This window comes from Melanostigma gelatinosum (assembly GCF_949748355.1).
Source record: "Melanostigma gelatinosum genome assembly, chromosome: 22".
NCBI classification, from domain to species: Eukaryota; Metazoa; Chordata; class Actinopteri; order Perciformes; family Zoarcidae; genus Melanostigma; species Melanostigma gelatinosum.
In genome coordinates, this window is record NC_136655.1 from 10862866 (window position 1) to 10880315 (window position 17450).

Sequence of the window (17450 nt, forward strand, 5' to 3'; positions counted from 1 at the left end):
TACAGAAGCGTAATGTCACATTTAAAATGCATTTAAGATGAATTTTGGGTGGCATGGTGGAATGATTGTACCCAGAGGGTCACAGGTGAGAGAGTAAAAAACTATGACTGGTTCAGGGGGGGGGGGAGAGAGAGGGGGGGGGAAGAGAGAGAGAGAGAGAGAGAGAGAGAGAGAGAGAGAGAGAGAGAGAGAGAGAGAGAGAGAGAGGTGTGTCGGGGGGTGGGGATACGGTGGGATGCGCGGTGCAGACTCATCCCGGGGGCTGGTGCCTTCCAAAGTCACAATAGTCTCACTTTTAGAGACATCCGGAACCCACTCTGCCCCCCCACCCCACCCCACCCCCACACCCCCTCTTTCCAACCCAGTCCTCTCTCGGTCCAGGTGGCAGAGCGCACTTCGGCCGTGGGATGCAGCCTCTCATCTCCAACACATGGACAGCGGAGCTTGGAGCTGCCGCAGCGCGCCACGGCTCCACTAGCTGAAGACACCACCTCCTCACACAGCGGAAAGAAGAGACGACGCTCCCGCGTTTAACTCTTGGACTGCGATATTTTTTTTTAAAAAGGATATCTACCCACGACTTTTTTTTTTTTCCTTGTTCTATTTTCAAACCGCAAGAGAGCAGAGCCAGTTGTGTTCAATGCGCAGCCATGCTCATCATCTCGTCCCGCAGTGCGCTGCTGTCCATCTACTACCCACAGATCTTCCTCATCCTCACCTCATACCTGTAGGTTTCTTATCCATGCACTTCGTCAACTCAAACTCACGTACACGTTTGCTAGCAATTAGTTGTGCCTTGCGCGCAAATTGGCCAATTACGCGCGGGGAAATGTGATCGCGCCTGGAGCGCATTAGCTGGTTGTTGCAGGTGTTTTATTAAATCTCTTTTTAAAGTTGCTAAATGTTGTTCTGCTATTGCAGAGAGATTGTTTTATAAATGAAAAAAAAAATGCAACTATTATTTTCAGTCAACCACAATTTTGAAAACATTGGTGGGAAATTACTTGTGTCATGTAATCGTTTTCCTGTTATTCCACAATGGAATCACGCGCGACCACGTATTTCTGAGCAGTTGTGTAATTTTAATTTGTTATCATAAATCAACTCGTTGTGAAGAGTCAATGATGATTTGACTCATTAAATCCAAAATTGAATCCACCTGATTCTCACATGTACAGGCAGCTGATGAGATAACCTGCTCTTATGGGTTCACCAGAATGACTTTGTCATAGGAGCACCTCGTCAGACAAGAGCCACAATTGGAAAGCCGCATATGGAAAAGAGACATATTGGAGGACTTCATGCTCTGCCTATATAGGCGCGGGCCTATGGAATGAGCTCTTTCTTATGCCATTAAAAGTCCCAGGCCCTCACAAAGCAAATGATTGCTGCACCATGCATGCCTCTCATTCATAACAAGGGCAGGCCCTGAAACTTGAAATAGCTGTGGTGGTTCATGTTTTCTGTAACACAGACAGAAAGAGAGAGGCAGACAGAAATGAACTGGATTTGGACCCAAATTAACTATTGTTCCCTTCCATGTCTTTATGAAGGTCCATTCGATTATACATGATGGGAGTCTGCACATATCTTCTCATTTGGTTTTGATTGTTTGGGATTGTGTTTATGATTTGTAGACTGGCAACTGTCATGAAAACTTTTCGCCAAAAAAGAACAAAAACCTTCGTGCTTATTGTCCCAACATCATTGCCAAGTCCTGTTCAACCAGGGCCCAGAATTCAAACGATAGGCTGCGTATGTTTTCAGGTACATTTTTCTTTTCTCCGTGTCTCCTCATCTGTTCTCAATTCCCCTTCTCATTAATCCCCGCTCCTTCTCTCTGCCCCCAGGGCGCTGTCCTCTGTGGTGGCTCTAGGTGCAAACATCATCTGCAACAAGATACCGGGACTGGCCCCCCGTCAGAGAGCCCTCTGTCAGAGTCGCCCCGACGCCATCATCATCATCGGCGAAGGCGCTCAGCTGGGCATCAACGAGTGTCAGCACCAGTTCCGCTTCGGCCGGTGGAACTGCTCCGCCCTGGGACAGAGGACTGTCTTTGGACAAGAGCTGAGAGTAGGTCAGTCTGTTTGAAACGCAGCTTCTTTAAAGTCGTTTTAAATACATCTTTCTCGATGTAGTCAATAGAAAAGTAGGCTGAGTGGGACGTTGCTCAGAGGATTTTTCTGTTTGTTTTTCGGCATTTTTTATGCCGTTATTAGATATTTTAACAATAGATAGACAGGAAATGAGGAGAGAGAGATGGGAAATGACATGCAACGAGGAGGCTAAGGTTCAAGATAAACCATCCAGGGAAAAAACTGCTTACCCGAGTTAAACAACAGTCAGTTTAGACGCAGAACAATCTCAGCTTTGAGGCACGAGTGTGAGCTGATGTGTGATCAGGGCGACGCGCCCCTCCTTTTTGGTGTCGCTTGAATCTGTGCACAGGCATGTAAAGGTTAATGTCAACAGGTACGTTTAATTGGCCTAACCAAACCACAACTGAGACGTGTGGTCTGTTTTTTTTCCCCAATCATTGAAGCATTATTCTCCTCGTAATGTCCTCGAACCTCCTGTACTTGTTGTCGGCGGCGTGAGAAAAGGCTGCAGCGTAGCTCAACCAAGTGGCCCGAGAGACTGAAAGATGGGTGGCGAAGCTTTGACCAAAAGCATTTCTGTTTGGAATACCACATGCAGCGACCGCAAAATAAATTCTCTGCCTCTTTTAAAACACACACAAAAAAAAACTGCAACTCAAAAGGCCTCGCAAGTGTCCCCGAAGGACATTAAATGTGTGTGTGACATCACTGTGCTTGCAACACACATATTGTCACAGCGAAGCAGTCATGAATGGAATGTGAAGACTACCTTATAAAGCCTGTCTGGGTGTGGCATCTCCTGAAACCTACACAATCTATGAACACACAAGCCAACACACCTCCCTGCTCCGAGTTAACATTCTCCCCGGTTTGAATTCTCACAGAAGCCCGTTTGCTCCTAATGTGAACCTCTCATATAAATTGTATTTGAGTCCGAAATGTTTTGTTGCGGTCCTGCTGTGGGTTTGGATCCGTGTTTAATCTAGCAGCCCTGGGAGCAATCACTCTCTTCTACACGGGACACAGGCAGACGGACGTCTGGATCCCTTTATTTCTTTTGTCAGCGGAAATGTCTCTTTTCTCTTGTGGTGTGTAAACGAGCTCGGACAGACGCTTTGGACCCGGCGTAGGCCCTCGTGTGCTCCCCTCGCAGACACTTTAGCCAAATAAGTACTTTCTGGAAGACTAAAATCCTGTTACATCTGTATAAAAAGTAATGAAAAACTGTTAATTATTGTACAAACACAAAGTCATGGATTCTCAGTAAGATGGGTTTTCTCTTTGCCATCTCCGTGTACCATTTTTGCTATTTTCCAAAAAAACAGGAAATGCAAGCCAGAGCCTTACCCCCCCTTGTTGTGTCGCTTACGTACCATCCACCATTTCATTTGATTGACCTGCCGGCCCTGTGAACTCATTAAGCATTGAGAAAGAGCAGAGAGATTCATGCTAACCACTAATTGAAGTCAGCTCCAGCAGCTGGATGGCAACAATGGAGCCCAGCGTGCACTGCCGTTCAATCAAAACAAATCACAGCGCGAGGAGATGGCTGTTTGGCTATCGCATGCGCCTGATGCCTTGAGAGAATGCTCACCGTACAATATATCCGAATGGGTCGCGGAGTTGATGAGAGAAGACTTCAGGGTTTGTTATGAGTTATGGGCCGGGGGGGAACCGCAGGCCCGATGGTTCCTGCAAGTGAGTTTGTCAGGTTGGAAGGGAGCCATTAGAATCGCCTCGACCAGAGACGGCACGCATTAATACTCTGGGCTGTCGAGGAGAACGGAGGCCCAGCATTATCCTGATTGGAGAGGGGAGGATATCCAATTGTTGTGCCAATAAATTAATTCCCCCTTCCATGCCATAAATATGTTTATTCTCAAGTTCAAATGGTGACACACGAAAGCTTGGATCGGCCGGGCACATCTCAGTCAAGCCCGGCCGCAGACGATTCCGACATGCAACACAGCGGTATCATTTGCTACAATAATGTGGACCGCCTAAGACAGACACAGAATGACACTTAAGCCACGTGAGAAACTCCATTGATGAACACCATCAAGACACAGCAAGGCTGAAGAAAAACAAAAAAAGCTCCTCCAGTCAGCCAGTAGATGTCACTTGTGTTGTCTTCACTGCTCTGATACAGTGACATGAGGATTTGTCTGCTGGGAAAATATTTGTAAGATCTTTCAAAACTACAAGAATATGAATTTGACGCACCAATGCGGCTCTAGAAAAGCTAATCATTTCCATATATTTTGGGGCTGTCCCAAACTATTTGAATGGCCTTCGTGAAACATGAAGCACGGTATTTAAGACTGACAGACTCCTGGACTCGGAGACTCCTTATCTGGGCCACGCGTTGTTTGGAAACAGGCACGATTGGCATCTCTCTAAACCTCCCACTAGCTTTGCTGCAACTGTTTGGGAGGAGGATTTACACCTTCATCAATTTAGTTCAAGTTCAAGTTAGAGAAACCCACACAGGCATCATCGGGGTTATTTCACAGAAGACATTATACAAATGTCTCATGGACTGAGTAGTACTTCTCATAACAAGCAAACCACAATTCATGCGTAGAATTGGTGCAGTGTTCCTGTAATTCAACACATTCTTTGATAACGGATGAAGGTCGAGCAAACCTAAATCCTCCTGCTGGTGCCATAACAGTGTAACTGTATGATGGGCATGCAATTCTCGCCATTCTAGGTAAAGTACTGCTGGTAATAGAATATCTACTCAATTTAAAGTACTTGTAGTACTTTTAGTACTCCTTTCCATATTCACTCAGATTCTGCTCGTTTCTCTCCAGGCAGCAGGGAGGCAGCGTTCACTTATGCCATCACTGCAGCCGGAGTTGCCCACGCAGTGACCACCGCCTGCAGCCACGGCAACCTCAGCCAGTGCGGCTGTGACCGCGAGAAGCAGGGCTACCACGACCAAGAGGAGGGCTGGAAGTGGGGCGGCTGCTCGGCCGACGTCAAGTACGGCGTGGAGTTCTCGCGGCGCTTCGTGGACGCCCGAGAGATCAAGAAAAACGCCCGCCGGCTGATGAACCTGCACAACAACGAGGCGGGGCGAAAGGTAATGCAAGGTTGACGAAACAAACTATATCCATCACATCGATCGAAGTTATGTATTTGCTTTATTACTATAAATATATATTCGCCCGATTTGACTCGTGCTCTGGAGTCACTAGATGTTCTAATGACTCAATAATCATACCGTCCTATAACGAAAACGTGATATTTTTCACGTTATCAGGCTCAGTCACGAGGGCAAACAGTCACCTGTCAATTTTGTCATCTAAAATATTGATATATTTATAGTATACATCTGGCTCTAACCACAGTGTAATTCTATACGTGTACGTACGGTTGCACAACAGCTCTGGTCACTTCTCTCCAGCTGTCACGGAATTCTGTGGTCTGAAGAAAGGTAAAGTTAATTAGAGACTACAGTCTTGGTTTACGAGTTATTTTCCCCAGGTTTCTTTTTTTTTGACATAAAGTTGGCATACTGGACAGAGCGCTGAAAGCCGAAGTGTCCGCAGAAAGCCCAGCTCACCCAAAGAGACGGACGCGAAGGCCAATGCGATGGCTATTAACCGTTTCACAGTCAAGCTGCGGACGTGTGTAAAATGACCATTCATGAATTAACCACATAGAAGATATTTTCCGCTCTTAACCACCTCTTCAAATTCACACAGACCTAATTTCCACTCTCTGTGTGATCAGATGCTAGAGGGGAGGATGAAGCTGGAGTGCAAGTGTCACGGCGTGTCTGGTTCCTGCACCACTAAGACCTGCTGGATCACCCTGCCCAAGTTCAGAGAGCTCGGTTACCTGCTGAAGGAGCGCTACGGCGGCGCGGTTCAAGTCGAGCCGGTCCGGGCCTCGCGCCTCCGCCAGCCCTCCTTCCTGCGACTCAAGGAGGCCCGGGGCTACCAGAAGCCCACGGACACGGACCTGGTGTACCTGGAGCGCTCGCCCAACTACTGCGAGGAGGACACGGCCACGGGGAGCACGGGGACTCGGGGGAGACTGTGCAACGGCACCTCGACCCTCGCGGACGGTTGCAACCTGATGTGCTGCGGCCGCGGTCACGACAAGCACCACTACACGCGCATCTGGCAGTGCAACTGCAAGTTCCACTGGTGTTGCTTCGTCAAGTGCAGCACGTGCAGTGAGAAATCAGAAGTCTTCACCTGCAAGTAGGGAATGAGGCAGTGGGGCACTGGAAGCAGGTGGGGGGGGGAAGAGAGAGAGCGAGAGAGCGAGAGCGAGAGAGAGACTGGTGAAAATGGATAACGGTTGAAGGAGAGAGGGTTATGACGAAGCGGGATTCGAAAGTGAAGGACTTGGAAGTATTTATTCAAAAATTTGCACATTTTTACATCCTATTTTTGGAATTCTTTAAACAAAAGAAAAAGTCCTGAAAGAGATTTCTTTTTTTTTTTTTTTTTTTTTAAACGGTGACATGATGCAAACATGTTGCAGTTGAGAGGATTTTCACTATTTTGGAAGACGACATCTGGCAGAGACGTAGCTCACGGGTGTCTTGCAGGAGAGGAGAAACAACGAGGACTATTGTTGGATCTCGAGGAGACTTTTGGAACACGTTAATCGGAAATGCGACAACAGCAAAGCGCTCCAGACGGAAGACTGAGAATTGAAAGATGGAAGTGGAACACTTCTACCTGTACGCTCACACTGTATTCTGTTTGAACACTGAAAATAAAACACAAATTATTTATGTAAAACAATCTTTCAAACTCAGTCTTATAGGATGGATAACAAACTCATTTTCCATTTATTTTATGATCTTAAATTGCTACTGAAACATGTACAGCCACGAAGCCGCTGAATTCTCTGCTATTCCCTTGTTATTCATGAGCAGTCATCTGTGGCGTATTTCGCTAAAGATCAGCAAATTTTCTTTTGCACTCAGTCACATTTCTTTCCATTTTTTCATGGAACATCAGTAACTTGTGTCGTTGAGCGCCGTGCTGAGATCTCTCTCATGGACAAACCCCCCCCCCCCCCCTCAGAAAACAAGACCCTTTGTTACGCCAGGAGCCAAAGAGGCAGAAAACACTCCCAAACTATTTTACGCATCCAACTTGTCAGTTTCGAACGGCCCTCTCCATCCCGACCGTGTTCATTGTTTTGTTTTCGGAGGCCTCTTGAGTTCTGAGATTAAAGCATGTAAGCCTCGTTGGAACGCCATAGAAGTGCAATCGGGGTTCGGCTGCATCCAACATTCCCATGAACGGCAGAGACGTGGAATTCCACACGATGGCCTCTGCTTACACAAGGCCTTCCAGCGCGGTTTAGGCCTGACCGGTGGATGGCATGTGCCCCAACCACACAGAAGGGGGTACGAGAGGATCAAAGGCCTCAGAGCTATTTTTGGACAGCACCCTTAATGTATTCAGAAATGTTTATTTAGGCTTTATATAACTTACAAAACAATTTGAAGAGTTTATTTTTATATGAGGAACGTGGCACTTTATGTCATTTATAGATGGAACAGAAAGTCACTATTTACAAGTGTTTTTTCGAATGTCATTGTATTTCAGATTTGAGAGCTGTAACTTATTTGGGATTTATGTTGTTTTTCTTTTGATCAAAGTTGCTAAATTGTAAATACTCCACGTGTTTTATCAAAGTAGAACAGAATGTCCATCTGGAGACGACCCTTCACAATTCAACGGAGCTCGTAGAAGCCGAGTGATTTGGAAAGTCCAGGACATTTTGTGGAAACCACCGTTAAGTATTTGAGTAAATGCGTAGAATTGCGAGGAGATATTATACGTTGGAGGCGTCAGCAGCCAACTAGTTGTGCATCTTTAGAACAAAGACATTTCTGTGTTTCAGTAACTAGGAACAACTCATCGTAGTTGCGACTTCATATTCAGCGAGTTTAGGTTTATTTGTTCTGTGGCAAAATCAAAGTCTGCATTAAGGAATCTTTAACATTTTTTCCGTTACAGCATCCCGTACAAACATGGGACAGTTGTATCTTTTTCTTTTTTACCAATAAAATTTGAGCATTCCTTCTATTGCCTCTTGTTTTATATCACGTCTTTAAAATCATTACCAAAAAAAAAAAAAAGCGGTTTGTCACACACAGTACTTTATTAGGCATTTTATAAACATATTGTTTGACCCAAGAATCAATAATACTCAACACCCCGACCAAGTTTTGTTGACGGCGATTGTCAAACCAGAAGGCACAGATACAATATAGCAGAGGCCTGTGGTATAAAACGCTGATATGGGAAACACAAGAACTTGTGGCCTCGACTGGTGTGCGCTAATGTGTTAGGCGACCGGGCGGCCATGCCACCTCATTCAGCCCGGCTGACTCGCGCAGCCTTCTTTCCTGTGGGGCTGAAAAGCATTGCAGCCAGCCAGTCGAGCGCGAGTAACAGCTGTTTTGTTAGCAGTCTGAAATCCTGGGGACCGGAACGCAATAAGCTCCCTTCACTATGCCGGCGGATTGAGGGGAGAGTCCAGCCGATTGTTTCCAATACATTTTGTCATTAAAAATCAGAGGTGGGGCAGGGTGTGAGCAGGCCAGCAAAGCACCGCATTGTTGAGGTGTCAGGACTGTTCAGCTTTATCCAGCAACGGGAGGAGCAGGGAGCGATGTCATTCTGCAAACTAATGGCTCCGGTCCGACTCACTCAGTAATTCATTCACTCAATCACTCTTTGGACGTACAGTTAGTGTGATCTCATCCATTGTCTGCTGAACCACAATCGCTATATCTGATCAAAAGAAAAAGCACACACACACGGCTAGATAGGAAGTACAGCATTCACTAAATCTCTAAGAAAGTCTATGGAGTCTGGCAAAACTCAAATACAAGCCCGTTCAGAGTCGAAGGTGTAAAACATAAACTCAAAGTAGTGAGTTTAAAGATGGTTAATGATCTATGATGCATGCCATGAGCCCTTATCTCTTATTTATCTAGTAATGTGTCATAGGATGGAAATAGAAGATTAAGATTATGAGGAATAAGATGAAATTAACTACGTTTGAGTATGAAACTCATTACTGTTATAGCCTTAATACAAGAAGCAGAGACACAGTGACAAGCTCATGCTGTATACTCAGCATTGTTTTTGAATTACAAAACATGCATAGCTTCGGTTATTATTAGCTTCAGTATTGCATTTTGCACTCGGACGTTCTTAGATTAGAATATGAAAGTCATGCCTGTTTAGAGAAATAGTGTTCGAACGTCCCTCTGGCAACGAAAGCACTATTTAAGTAGCGAAGGCGGTGAGGGGGTTGATTACATCATGTTTTGGTCATTCTCTGTTTTTGCGGTTAGTGCAGAAGTCACTATGGGCCCGGGATTAAACCCCAACCCCTGCTGGTAGCATCAGTGTCTGTGAGAAGTGAAAAGTCCGGACACCGCGGAGCCCTTTGTCTTTGGATTAAACCACAAAGCATCCGACCGGCCAAAGGACCCAGCATGTGCTCGCCTCTCCCAAACTCTTCATTTCCCAGACTCGGGTCAAGACAAAACAAGAGCTCCTGATGTCTTGACCTCTGCTTTTACGCCAGGGGGACCCCATCGGCCTTTTGTGTTTCAAGAATACCTCAAATCTCATCTGGGCAAGAGCGGAAGCATTACTAAAAGGTAGAAAAGTAATTTATGCATACTTCTCTGATTAAATAAACTCCAAAAGCGTTGTTCTTCCTAATCTATCGGCAGTCACTTATTCCGGACAGGCACCAAATGTATGTATGTTTAGTAGTGGAGAGGTAATCCACCCGCAGATGAAGCTTAAGTATTAGGTAACATTAATGAGGCTTGTAGCACTACAAGAGTACTGGAGTGTACTCCTTTCTAAACAAATACTTCACATGAAAACCTGCTTGTGGGTCGAGCGCCCCCCTCTCTCCTGGCTGCTCCTCTGAGGCCTTTTCAAGAGTCTTTCCTCACAGTTTTGAGCAGCAAGCTTCCATCTCGCTCCTCCACCAGGAAGCCCAACTCCCTGAGTGCCGAGTAGTCGGCGGTGCCGCGGCGTTCCAGAGCGGCGATCTGCTCCTGGTTCTGCGTGTTGTGTTCTAGGAGGTTCCTGATGGTAAAGATGGCCCACTGGCTGATAACTAGAGGTATCTGGTTAAGGACGGCAACGACAGAATGAAACGCACCGGAGTTCGTTCTGGTATTTTTTAGCATTTTTCTATTTAAAAAAAAAAAAAAGAAAAAAAAAAAAAAAAAGCAGTTGTAAGGGAAGATGCATTTCATGAATAAATGCAGAAGTCAAAAGAAAGATAGATATATAAAAGGTTAACAATGTAACATGCTAACACAGGCCAGACATTTTCAATGTCACTCATAAGTGCCCGGTATTCGCCTCAGGTCGCCAAGTACGCAGAGAGCCCAACAAACAAAAGAGTTAAGCAGACAAGTTCAGTTTTGTGATACAAAACATTCTCAGCTCGCCCCTCTCAAGTTTCCCGCATACACATTTTTGTTTCTTTGACAGTCTTTTTCTGAACAGAAACAAATGCTGACACCTTGATTGTATGTGTGGAAGTGGGAGAGGGCCACGGGGACAAAGGGACAGGGCTCAAACTATTGCCCCGGATAAATGACAATCTGTCACGCTGCCCCAGCTTTAGCCAGCTAATACCAACTGGGAGCAGGATGTCCAGCGGGAGCAGGAGATGACGACTCAGTAAAACAGAATTTGGCTCGTTCTCAAAGCCTGTGGTTGTGAGAAAGGGCACTAAAAGCTCATCATATACACACTCCCTCCCCTACAGTCATCACCGCGTTAGATAGACCGGTGCAATCTAATGCAACAGCACAAATAAAGTCTGAATGGTTACCAAAGACCTGGCTTAACTTTCTGATCAGTTGACGCTGTTAACCAGCTGCGAGCAAAGATCTATTGAGCACTGTGTGACCGGTGTGTGACGGTGACCGCTGTGTGAAAATGTCACGGCCGGTCTACACACACACAGTCGTAATCAAAGCTTAATACAACACTTGCGTTTGGTTGCAAACCCACCTGCCTGCAAGCATGCCAAATCCAATTCTTAAAGCGACGGGATAAGATACACAAAGACTAAAATAACTTCTGGACATAAATATGAACAATGATTTTAGATGAACACTATTTCCATCACCTTCACAAAGGATACATGGGTTGTTGCTGTCTATGTTGCAGTTGTCCAGGATGAGGGGGATGCCTTCCAGATCTCTCACCTGAGGAAACATTCACTTTCAATGTTTGGCATCAATGAACATCTTTCAAATAGTTCTCCACAATTTAATACAAAACCTGAAGTCACATCTATGAAAAACAAAATGTGGAAAAAACAGGAATAAGTGTGCATGTCCTTAGCAGAGCCTCACATGCACGCAGCAGCAGTGTGGTTGTGGGTTAGTCTAAGGCCGTCACAACAGGGCGATCTGCTTTGCATCACGCGTCTGATTCTATAGGCTTAATTCTTGTCTGTGCTTGCTGTTGCCTTTCCTTTGCCTTTGCGGTTACCCTCCAAACATACTGGTGGGAGCTCCAGAAACGAGACAAAGTGCTGACTTTCAGAAAAGTAATTTAAAACTGTTGAGGAAACAAAGTCGCTGACCATTACGAGCACCCAGGTCTGATTTTCTGAAGTTGCTCACACTACGTCCAAACCCATAACGAGATGAATAACAAGCGGTCGGGCCCTGACTTCTGTCCGGTACACGCCGTAAAACGCTTTGCATGCATCTTAAATTGCAATCTCTCCCAAAGGTGAACAGAATGACATTTGGTTTACTGGAAGAGATCTTACTGGAAACAGATACGGGGTGATTTCAGACCACTGACGGACCACAGATCAGCATCCATAAATAATTTGGAGAGGCCAACTGAGGGTGGCCATCCCACAAGCATTCCACTGATCTGCTTCTATTAAGGAGAACGGAGTCTATAATGTGCCACAGAGAGAGGCCAACTCCTCCGCACCCCACGGTATTATCTGTCTGTGCTTTCTGTTAATAGTGAGATGCTGACAGATGGCGATGGAGGGAAACCGATAACATCACCAAAGCGAGGGAGGAAATATTTCACATTTCAGTCCAAAACCGAGTAATTGTGTTGAAAGAACTCCTAAGCTTGCAGTCATTGCACTCATTTCCAGTCCTCGGTTGTCCTTGGGTCCTCACGAGATCCTGTGGTTTGACACTGCAGCCCATTACTAGAACCTGCATTGTAAACATGCACATTTAGTGAAGATCGGTCTGATGAAGTAAGACCAGGGGAGCCTCTCACTCGCTCTTTGACCTTTGACCCCATTGTGTTAAGACTGAAGCACCCTTTTTCTGTCCTTTCCGCCATCCATCCATCCATTCAATCCAAACCTTGTTCTGGTTGTCGGTATTGCTGTAACAGAGGTTTCCTATCAGCCTGATGAGGTGGGCCTTGAAGCTGATGACAGGAGATTGGGAGGCAGGGTCTCCGTCTCCACTGAAGGAGAAGCTCTGAGCAGCACTGAAGATGTTCTTACTGGCCTTCCCTATAGCATGCACCTGCCGCAGGAGCTCTGCAGAGAGAGCGCACACAAGAGTGTGAGATGTGCAAACAAGACATTTAATCCACCCCAATCTCAAACTGTTACAACTTATTATTTAATGTATGGATTTAAATTTCGCAACAAATGTAAACAAGTAAATGTAATAAAGCGATTTGTGTCAGTCTTATTTGCTATGCGTTTATTGCTTGTCAACATGAGGCATGGTTGTGTGTTGATTTGTTTTCTGTGGGTGATTTGATGACGGATCTGGTTCTTTCACTATTTCAAGGAGTGTCTACGGTGTACAGATGACATATTTACCCTAAGACGGCCAAAATGGACTCACAAACTCACGCTGTGGATCCGGTCAGAGAGGTTGTGTGAGTGTTTGTTTTCATTTACCAACAGTAGTCCCTAGAAGGTCAGGATGGTCCTGCAGGAACATGAACTGCCTGTGGTCTGAGGTCATCTCACATAGCACGTCCAGCAGACTAATCACCGTCAGCGCCTCCTGCAGGACCTACAGGGGATTACAACACGGTGTTGGTCACATGGGGATAGGATGTTGGATGTGAGATCACGTCAGTGAGAAAATAGCACACTAAAACTGGAAAAACGCTCTCTAAATGTTTACACATGTGTCACGCACTTCATGAGGCACTTCTCTGTGTTTACATGCATCAGTCAGGTTTACTATCTGTACCTCATCACTGGAAGCGGAGCCGGTGGCGAGTGTCAGCACAGCCCCACAACCTTCCTGGAAGGAAGTTGCCAGGAAGCGAGCCACGTTGGAAGGGATGCCACACTCCTCCGAGTCCTCCTCTTGTAGCTGGGCAGAGAGCAGCTCTAACAGAGTAACTCTGAAACACACACACCTCTATGAAACATCCATTTACCTTTTAGTATTAGATATCAGTATTCTCTATGTGTACTAGGTGGTATTAGCTTTTCATCAACTTGCATACAACTTGTTATTAAGTCTTCTATTAGAGGTTTTGCTGGGGCGGTGTTTATTATAAGATCAGTTTCTGTGTAATTTGAGGAGGCCGATTGGTCGATAGCGACATTTACTGCCTGTCACTGTATCAAGTAAAGTACCTTTCATGGTGTGACATCCCAGAGTACATGCTCTCCACCAGAGCTGAAGACTTGAGGAAATACTGGGTGGCAATGAGAACCCTGTAAATCAATAAATACCAAATCAAAACTTCACCAACAACAAGCAGAGATAATAATTGGTCATTTCTTGGTACGATACATACACTGTTAGCTCTTTCGACATATAAACTAACAATTGCTTGACACACACCAACACAGACACACACTCTTACGTCCAGTCCAGGTCAGGCTGGGTCCTACAGAGCTCCATCACCTTGAGTGCCAGGTGGATGTTCTGTGGATCAGAAAGTTCTTCCACCTTGGCTTCATCCAGACATGTGTGGAGTACCATAGAGGCATAGCTTACCGCCTTCTCATCATCAACGCTGAGCAGCTGCCTGTTCACACATGTTTGGAGGACAAATAAATACTATTTATATAATAGTATAAATACTGATACAGACTGTGCATTAGTGTAAACAGTGACGGGCTTAATGTGGTGAAAGAGGCAGATATGTGGATGATTTGTATTAAGTCTAGGCTAGTTGTTGCCCAATGAACCACCAGGATGCTCAATAAACAGTGTGAATTATAACAATTGTATGTAATGGTGTTGCTGAGTGTGGTAAAACACAAAACTTACAGGAGAAGATTTGGAAAGCTCTGCTGCCAAATGTCATCTTTACACGTTTGGTTTCCGACCGACATGTTACCGAGGAACTGGATCCCACAACGAAGAGCTGGGGACACGGAGAATGATTTAAATGGTTTTTTAAGTTCAGTATCAAAAGGTTAGCCTAAAATCGAATCATTTTATTAGAATTACAGAATTTTAGACTTACGTTCAAATATGCCATCTCTGCTCTCGGTGGTCTGGAGGAAGCTCATGTGTTTCAGGGATACATCGATGAAACCAAGCTCCCTTGAGGAAAAAGAGAATTATATATCAGTGCGTATATTTAATCGTTTCCTTGAATGTTCATTTAGTCAAAGAAGGTGCACATGGACACATACAGTACAATGCAATCTAATACAATTCTGCATTATACAAAGTTGAATTGTTGTTGAGACTGTGTCTCAAACAGGTGTTGATTCATCCACACAGTTTGCGATGTCCCTACATGTGTCTCATGCTATCCAAGCTACTGATCCCATTACCTGAGCAGACTCTGGTTGCGGGTACTCTGGACACAGGCGTTCCTCTGAGCCCTGAAGCACTCAGCGGTCAGCTGCAGGGCCACAGACCGCAGGTCCTGGTCGTCACAGCTGACAGCCAGAAGCTCATCACGCAGTCGGGACAAGACCTTCAGAAGACTGGAGAACGCCTCCTCCTCCACAGCATCCCTGGGAGCAGAAAGAGTTGACCAACAATAAAACAGGAGGGACAGGTACTTCACTGCAGTGGTACCCAAGGAAAATGTAGAGTGAAACTTAGGAGGAACAGCTCTGTTTTTGTCTGTTTGCAATGTAATACTTGGCGGTATTGCGCCATCATTAGTAATTAGTTACACCTGTGCTTTTTCTGTGTACTCGAAATGACTGAATTCACAGAAAGATGGGACAGTCGTCTTTTGCAACAGCTGAAATAATTAAGTCAGTATAACGAACAAGGCTTTATTGGAGAGCTGCAGATGAATCTATTTAGATCCGGTTTTAACCTGTGATGCTAGTTATGTAACGTTATGGGTTTTGTTCCTTGCCGTTATGACATCCTTTTTGCTTGTATTGTAATTGCTTTTGTTTGTTTTTACCATGTAAAGTGCCTTTGAGTACCCTTTTAAAGCGCTATTTTATTATAATTAATGAACTTCCACCTTTCTGTTTATACACACAGAGGACAAGAAACAGGCCTGAGTAATAGTAGCCAATGGACCCGTTACGCCCGACTAATGTATCAATAGGATAGCTTAGCCGGTAAGCTAACACCCTCCGTTTCCTCCCAAAAAGGCAGAAACATTCCTTTGTCCGCACCTGTATTCCTTGTCCCGTAATGCAGCCGTGAATTTTTTTAAAACCTGCAAGTGTTCAGGGGAGTGTTCTTCACTCAAGATGCCGGCGATAGACGCCGAGATGTCCAAGTCGCTGTCGGTGGAAGATGCCATGCTTCCCTGTCTGCTTGGCTAATTCGTTTGGGCGAGACTTCCGGATAAATCTCTGCTGCACGCTATTGGTTAAATCCAGGGCGAAGGCGGAGTCAGAGCACGTGCTCGCTGCTGTTTTCAGACACAAGTCACTTGGAGCGATGCACGGGGATGCATGTCATTTGTCTGTGTCAAAAGTACAGAAAGAGACTAAAGAGAGAACTCTGAAAAAAGATGACATTAAAATCTTGGTTGATGTTGGAGTTATAGTCATTTATTGAGAGAAACTAGAGTGATAAGAAGCTTCTTTCTGTCTCCATATATCTACACTTTATGTCATATAAACAATCCCTTTGGCTGGCGCCTGTTCTCCTCGAGCATCATAGCTTTTCAGTTCTTTCTTTATTTAATAGTCTGTTGAGATTTGTCCTCATGCACAGACGACATCCAACATGACTCGAAGATAAAGTGTTTGAAAGTGTTATTTGGGCAATTAGGCAGCGCCCATTACATGTATTATTGTGTACTTCCAATCATTTCTGAGATAGAAGTTCTGTACAGACTGTCAGCTGCAGCTGCACTCGCATATGAAATCCATTCACGTAAAGCAATGATTACAGGTCAGAAGATCAATTCATTGAGAGTTGTGGGACAATGGTTGCAGCTGCAACAGCAAAGCCACAGTACTCGCCTTTTGGGATTTCCATATAAAGTGGCGAATTTTAGATTATAGGAGTTACCTCCGCGTGGTTGTCCCCTGTGTTTTCACTGGCCAGGCACAGCACAGCAGTGGTGAAAGGCAGATCAATGTGGAAAGAGGGTTGATGATGGATAGTGAGAGCTATCCACCTCAAGCAATTTGTCAGCTTTAAAATGAGGTATTCGAAGATCCAAACATTCCCAGTAAAGGATTCCCATAATTCATTCTTCTCAGTTGAATAATTGTAAATATCCTCACAAACTGGGAGTGGTATGGTTGTGATGGGAAATCAGACCATACCAGATTTGAATTACAGGAAAAACAGGACATACTTTAATTATTTTTTTTGTTATTCTGGGAACCTCAGTTATGCTAACTAGAGGACAGTTGGTTTAGTCTGCAGCGGCAGAGGATCAAGCTCTTCTCAGTGAAAAACATGAACACGATTAACCGCACAGAGGATTATTATTCACAGATGGCCGCTTATTCTGATGGTCCACAATCAATGTCGAAAGCAAGTCCATAGATGAAGCATTGTATTATCAAATGAAGCATGTCACATCTGGTCTCTCAATGCAGATGAAATGGAGCAAATATTAAACAGTTCCACACGTCAGCCAATGGTCTATCATAATGGCACTCGTGACAACAAAGTCTGAAATTCGAGTTAAAAGTGGTTAAGGAGATCAAAGCACCCTGTTAATCCATAACATCAATATATTCCACTCTTATAAAAGGGATGTAACTTTCAACACATCTGGGATAGAGGTATTAAGTGAGGGACAAGTCTATTTTGTTGCATAAAAATCCATGTTAGCGACGTGGCTCTGTGAATTCTTATGGTTGGTCGGTCCACCCCAACTGAAACATCTCAACAACTGTCAAATCGACTGGCAAGAATAGACATTTATGGTTTACGCAGAACGTATCCTAATA

At 44.9% G+C, this 17450-nt stretch overlaps 2 protein-coding genes across 2 annotated transcripts; one reads left to right on the top strand and one right to left on the bottom strand.

Annotated features, from left to right (window-relative positions):
• Nucleotides 1–430: 430 nt before the first annotated feature.
• Nucleotides 431–6320, top strand: LOC306795704 (protein Wnt-7b-like; the record flags this gene model as incomplete). Its single annotated transcript, XM_079294293.1, is given in 6 exon segments — nt 431–475; nt 479–490; nt 492–727; nt 1851–2081; nt 4920–5187; nt 5841–6320. Coding segments are annotated over 6 exon segments (1272 nt in total).
• Nucleotides 6321–8231: 1911 nt separating this feature from the next.
• atxn10 (ataxin 10) lies at nt 8232–15835 on the bottom strand (the record flags this gene model as incomplete). The annotated part of the gene is made up of 11 exons (XM_079294109.1): nt 8232–10232; nt 11277–11340; nt 12484–12665; nt 13038–13155; nt 13339–13495; nt 13734–13814; nt 13967–14131; nt 14377–14473; nt 14576–14655; nt 14892–15077; nt 15705–15835. The coding sequence occupies 11 exons, from the start codon at nt 15833–15835 to the stop codon at nt 10048–10050; spliced, it is 1446 nt and encodes a 481-aa protein (XP_079150235.1). The 3' UTR covers nt 8232–10047.
• Between the last annotated feature and the right edge of the window lie 1615 nt (nt 15836–17450).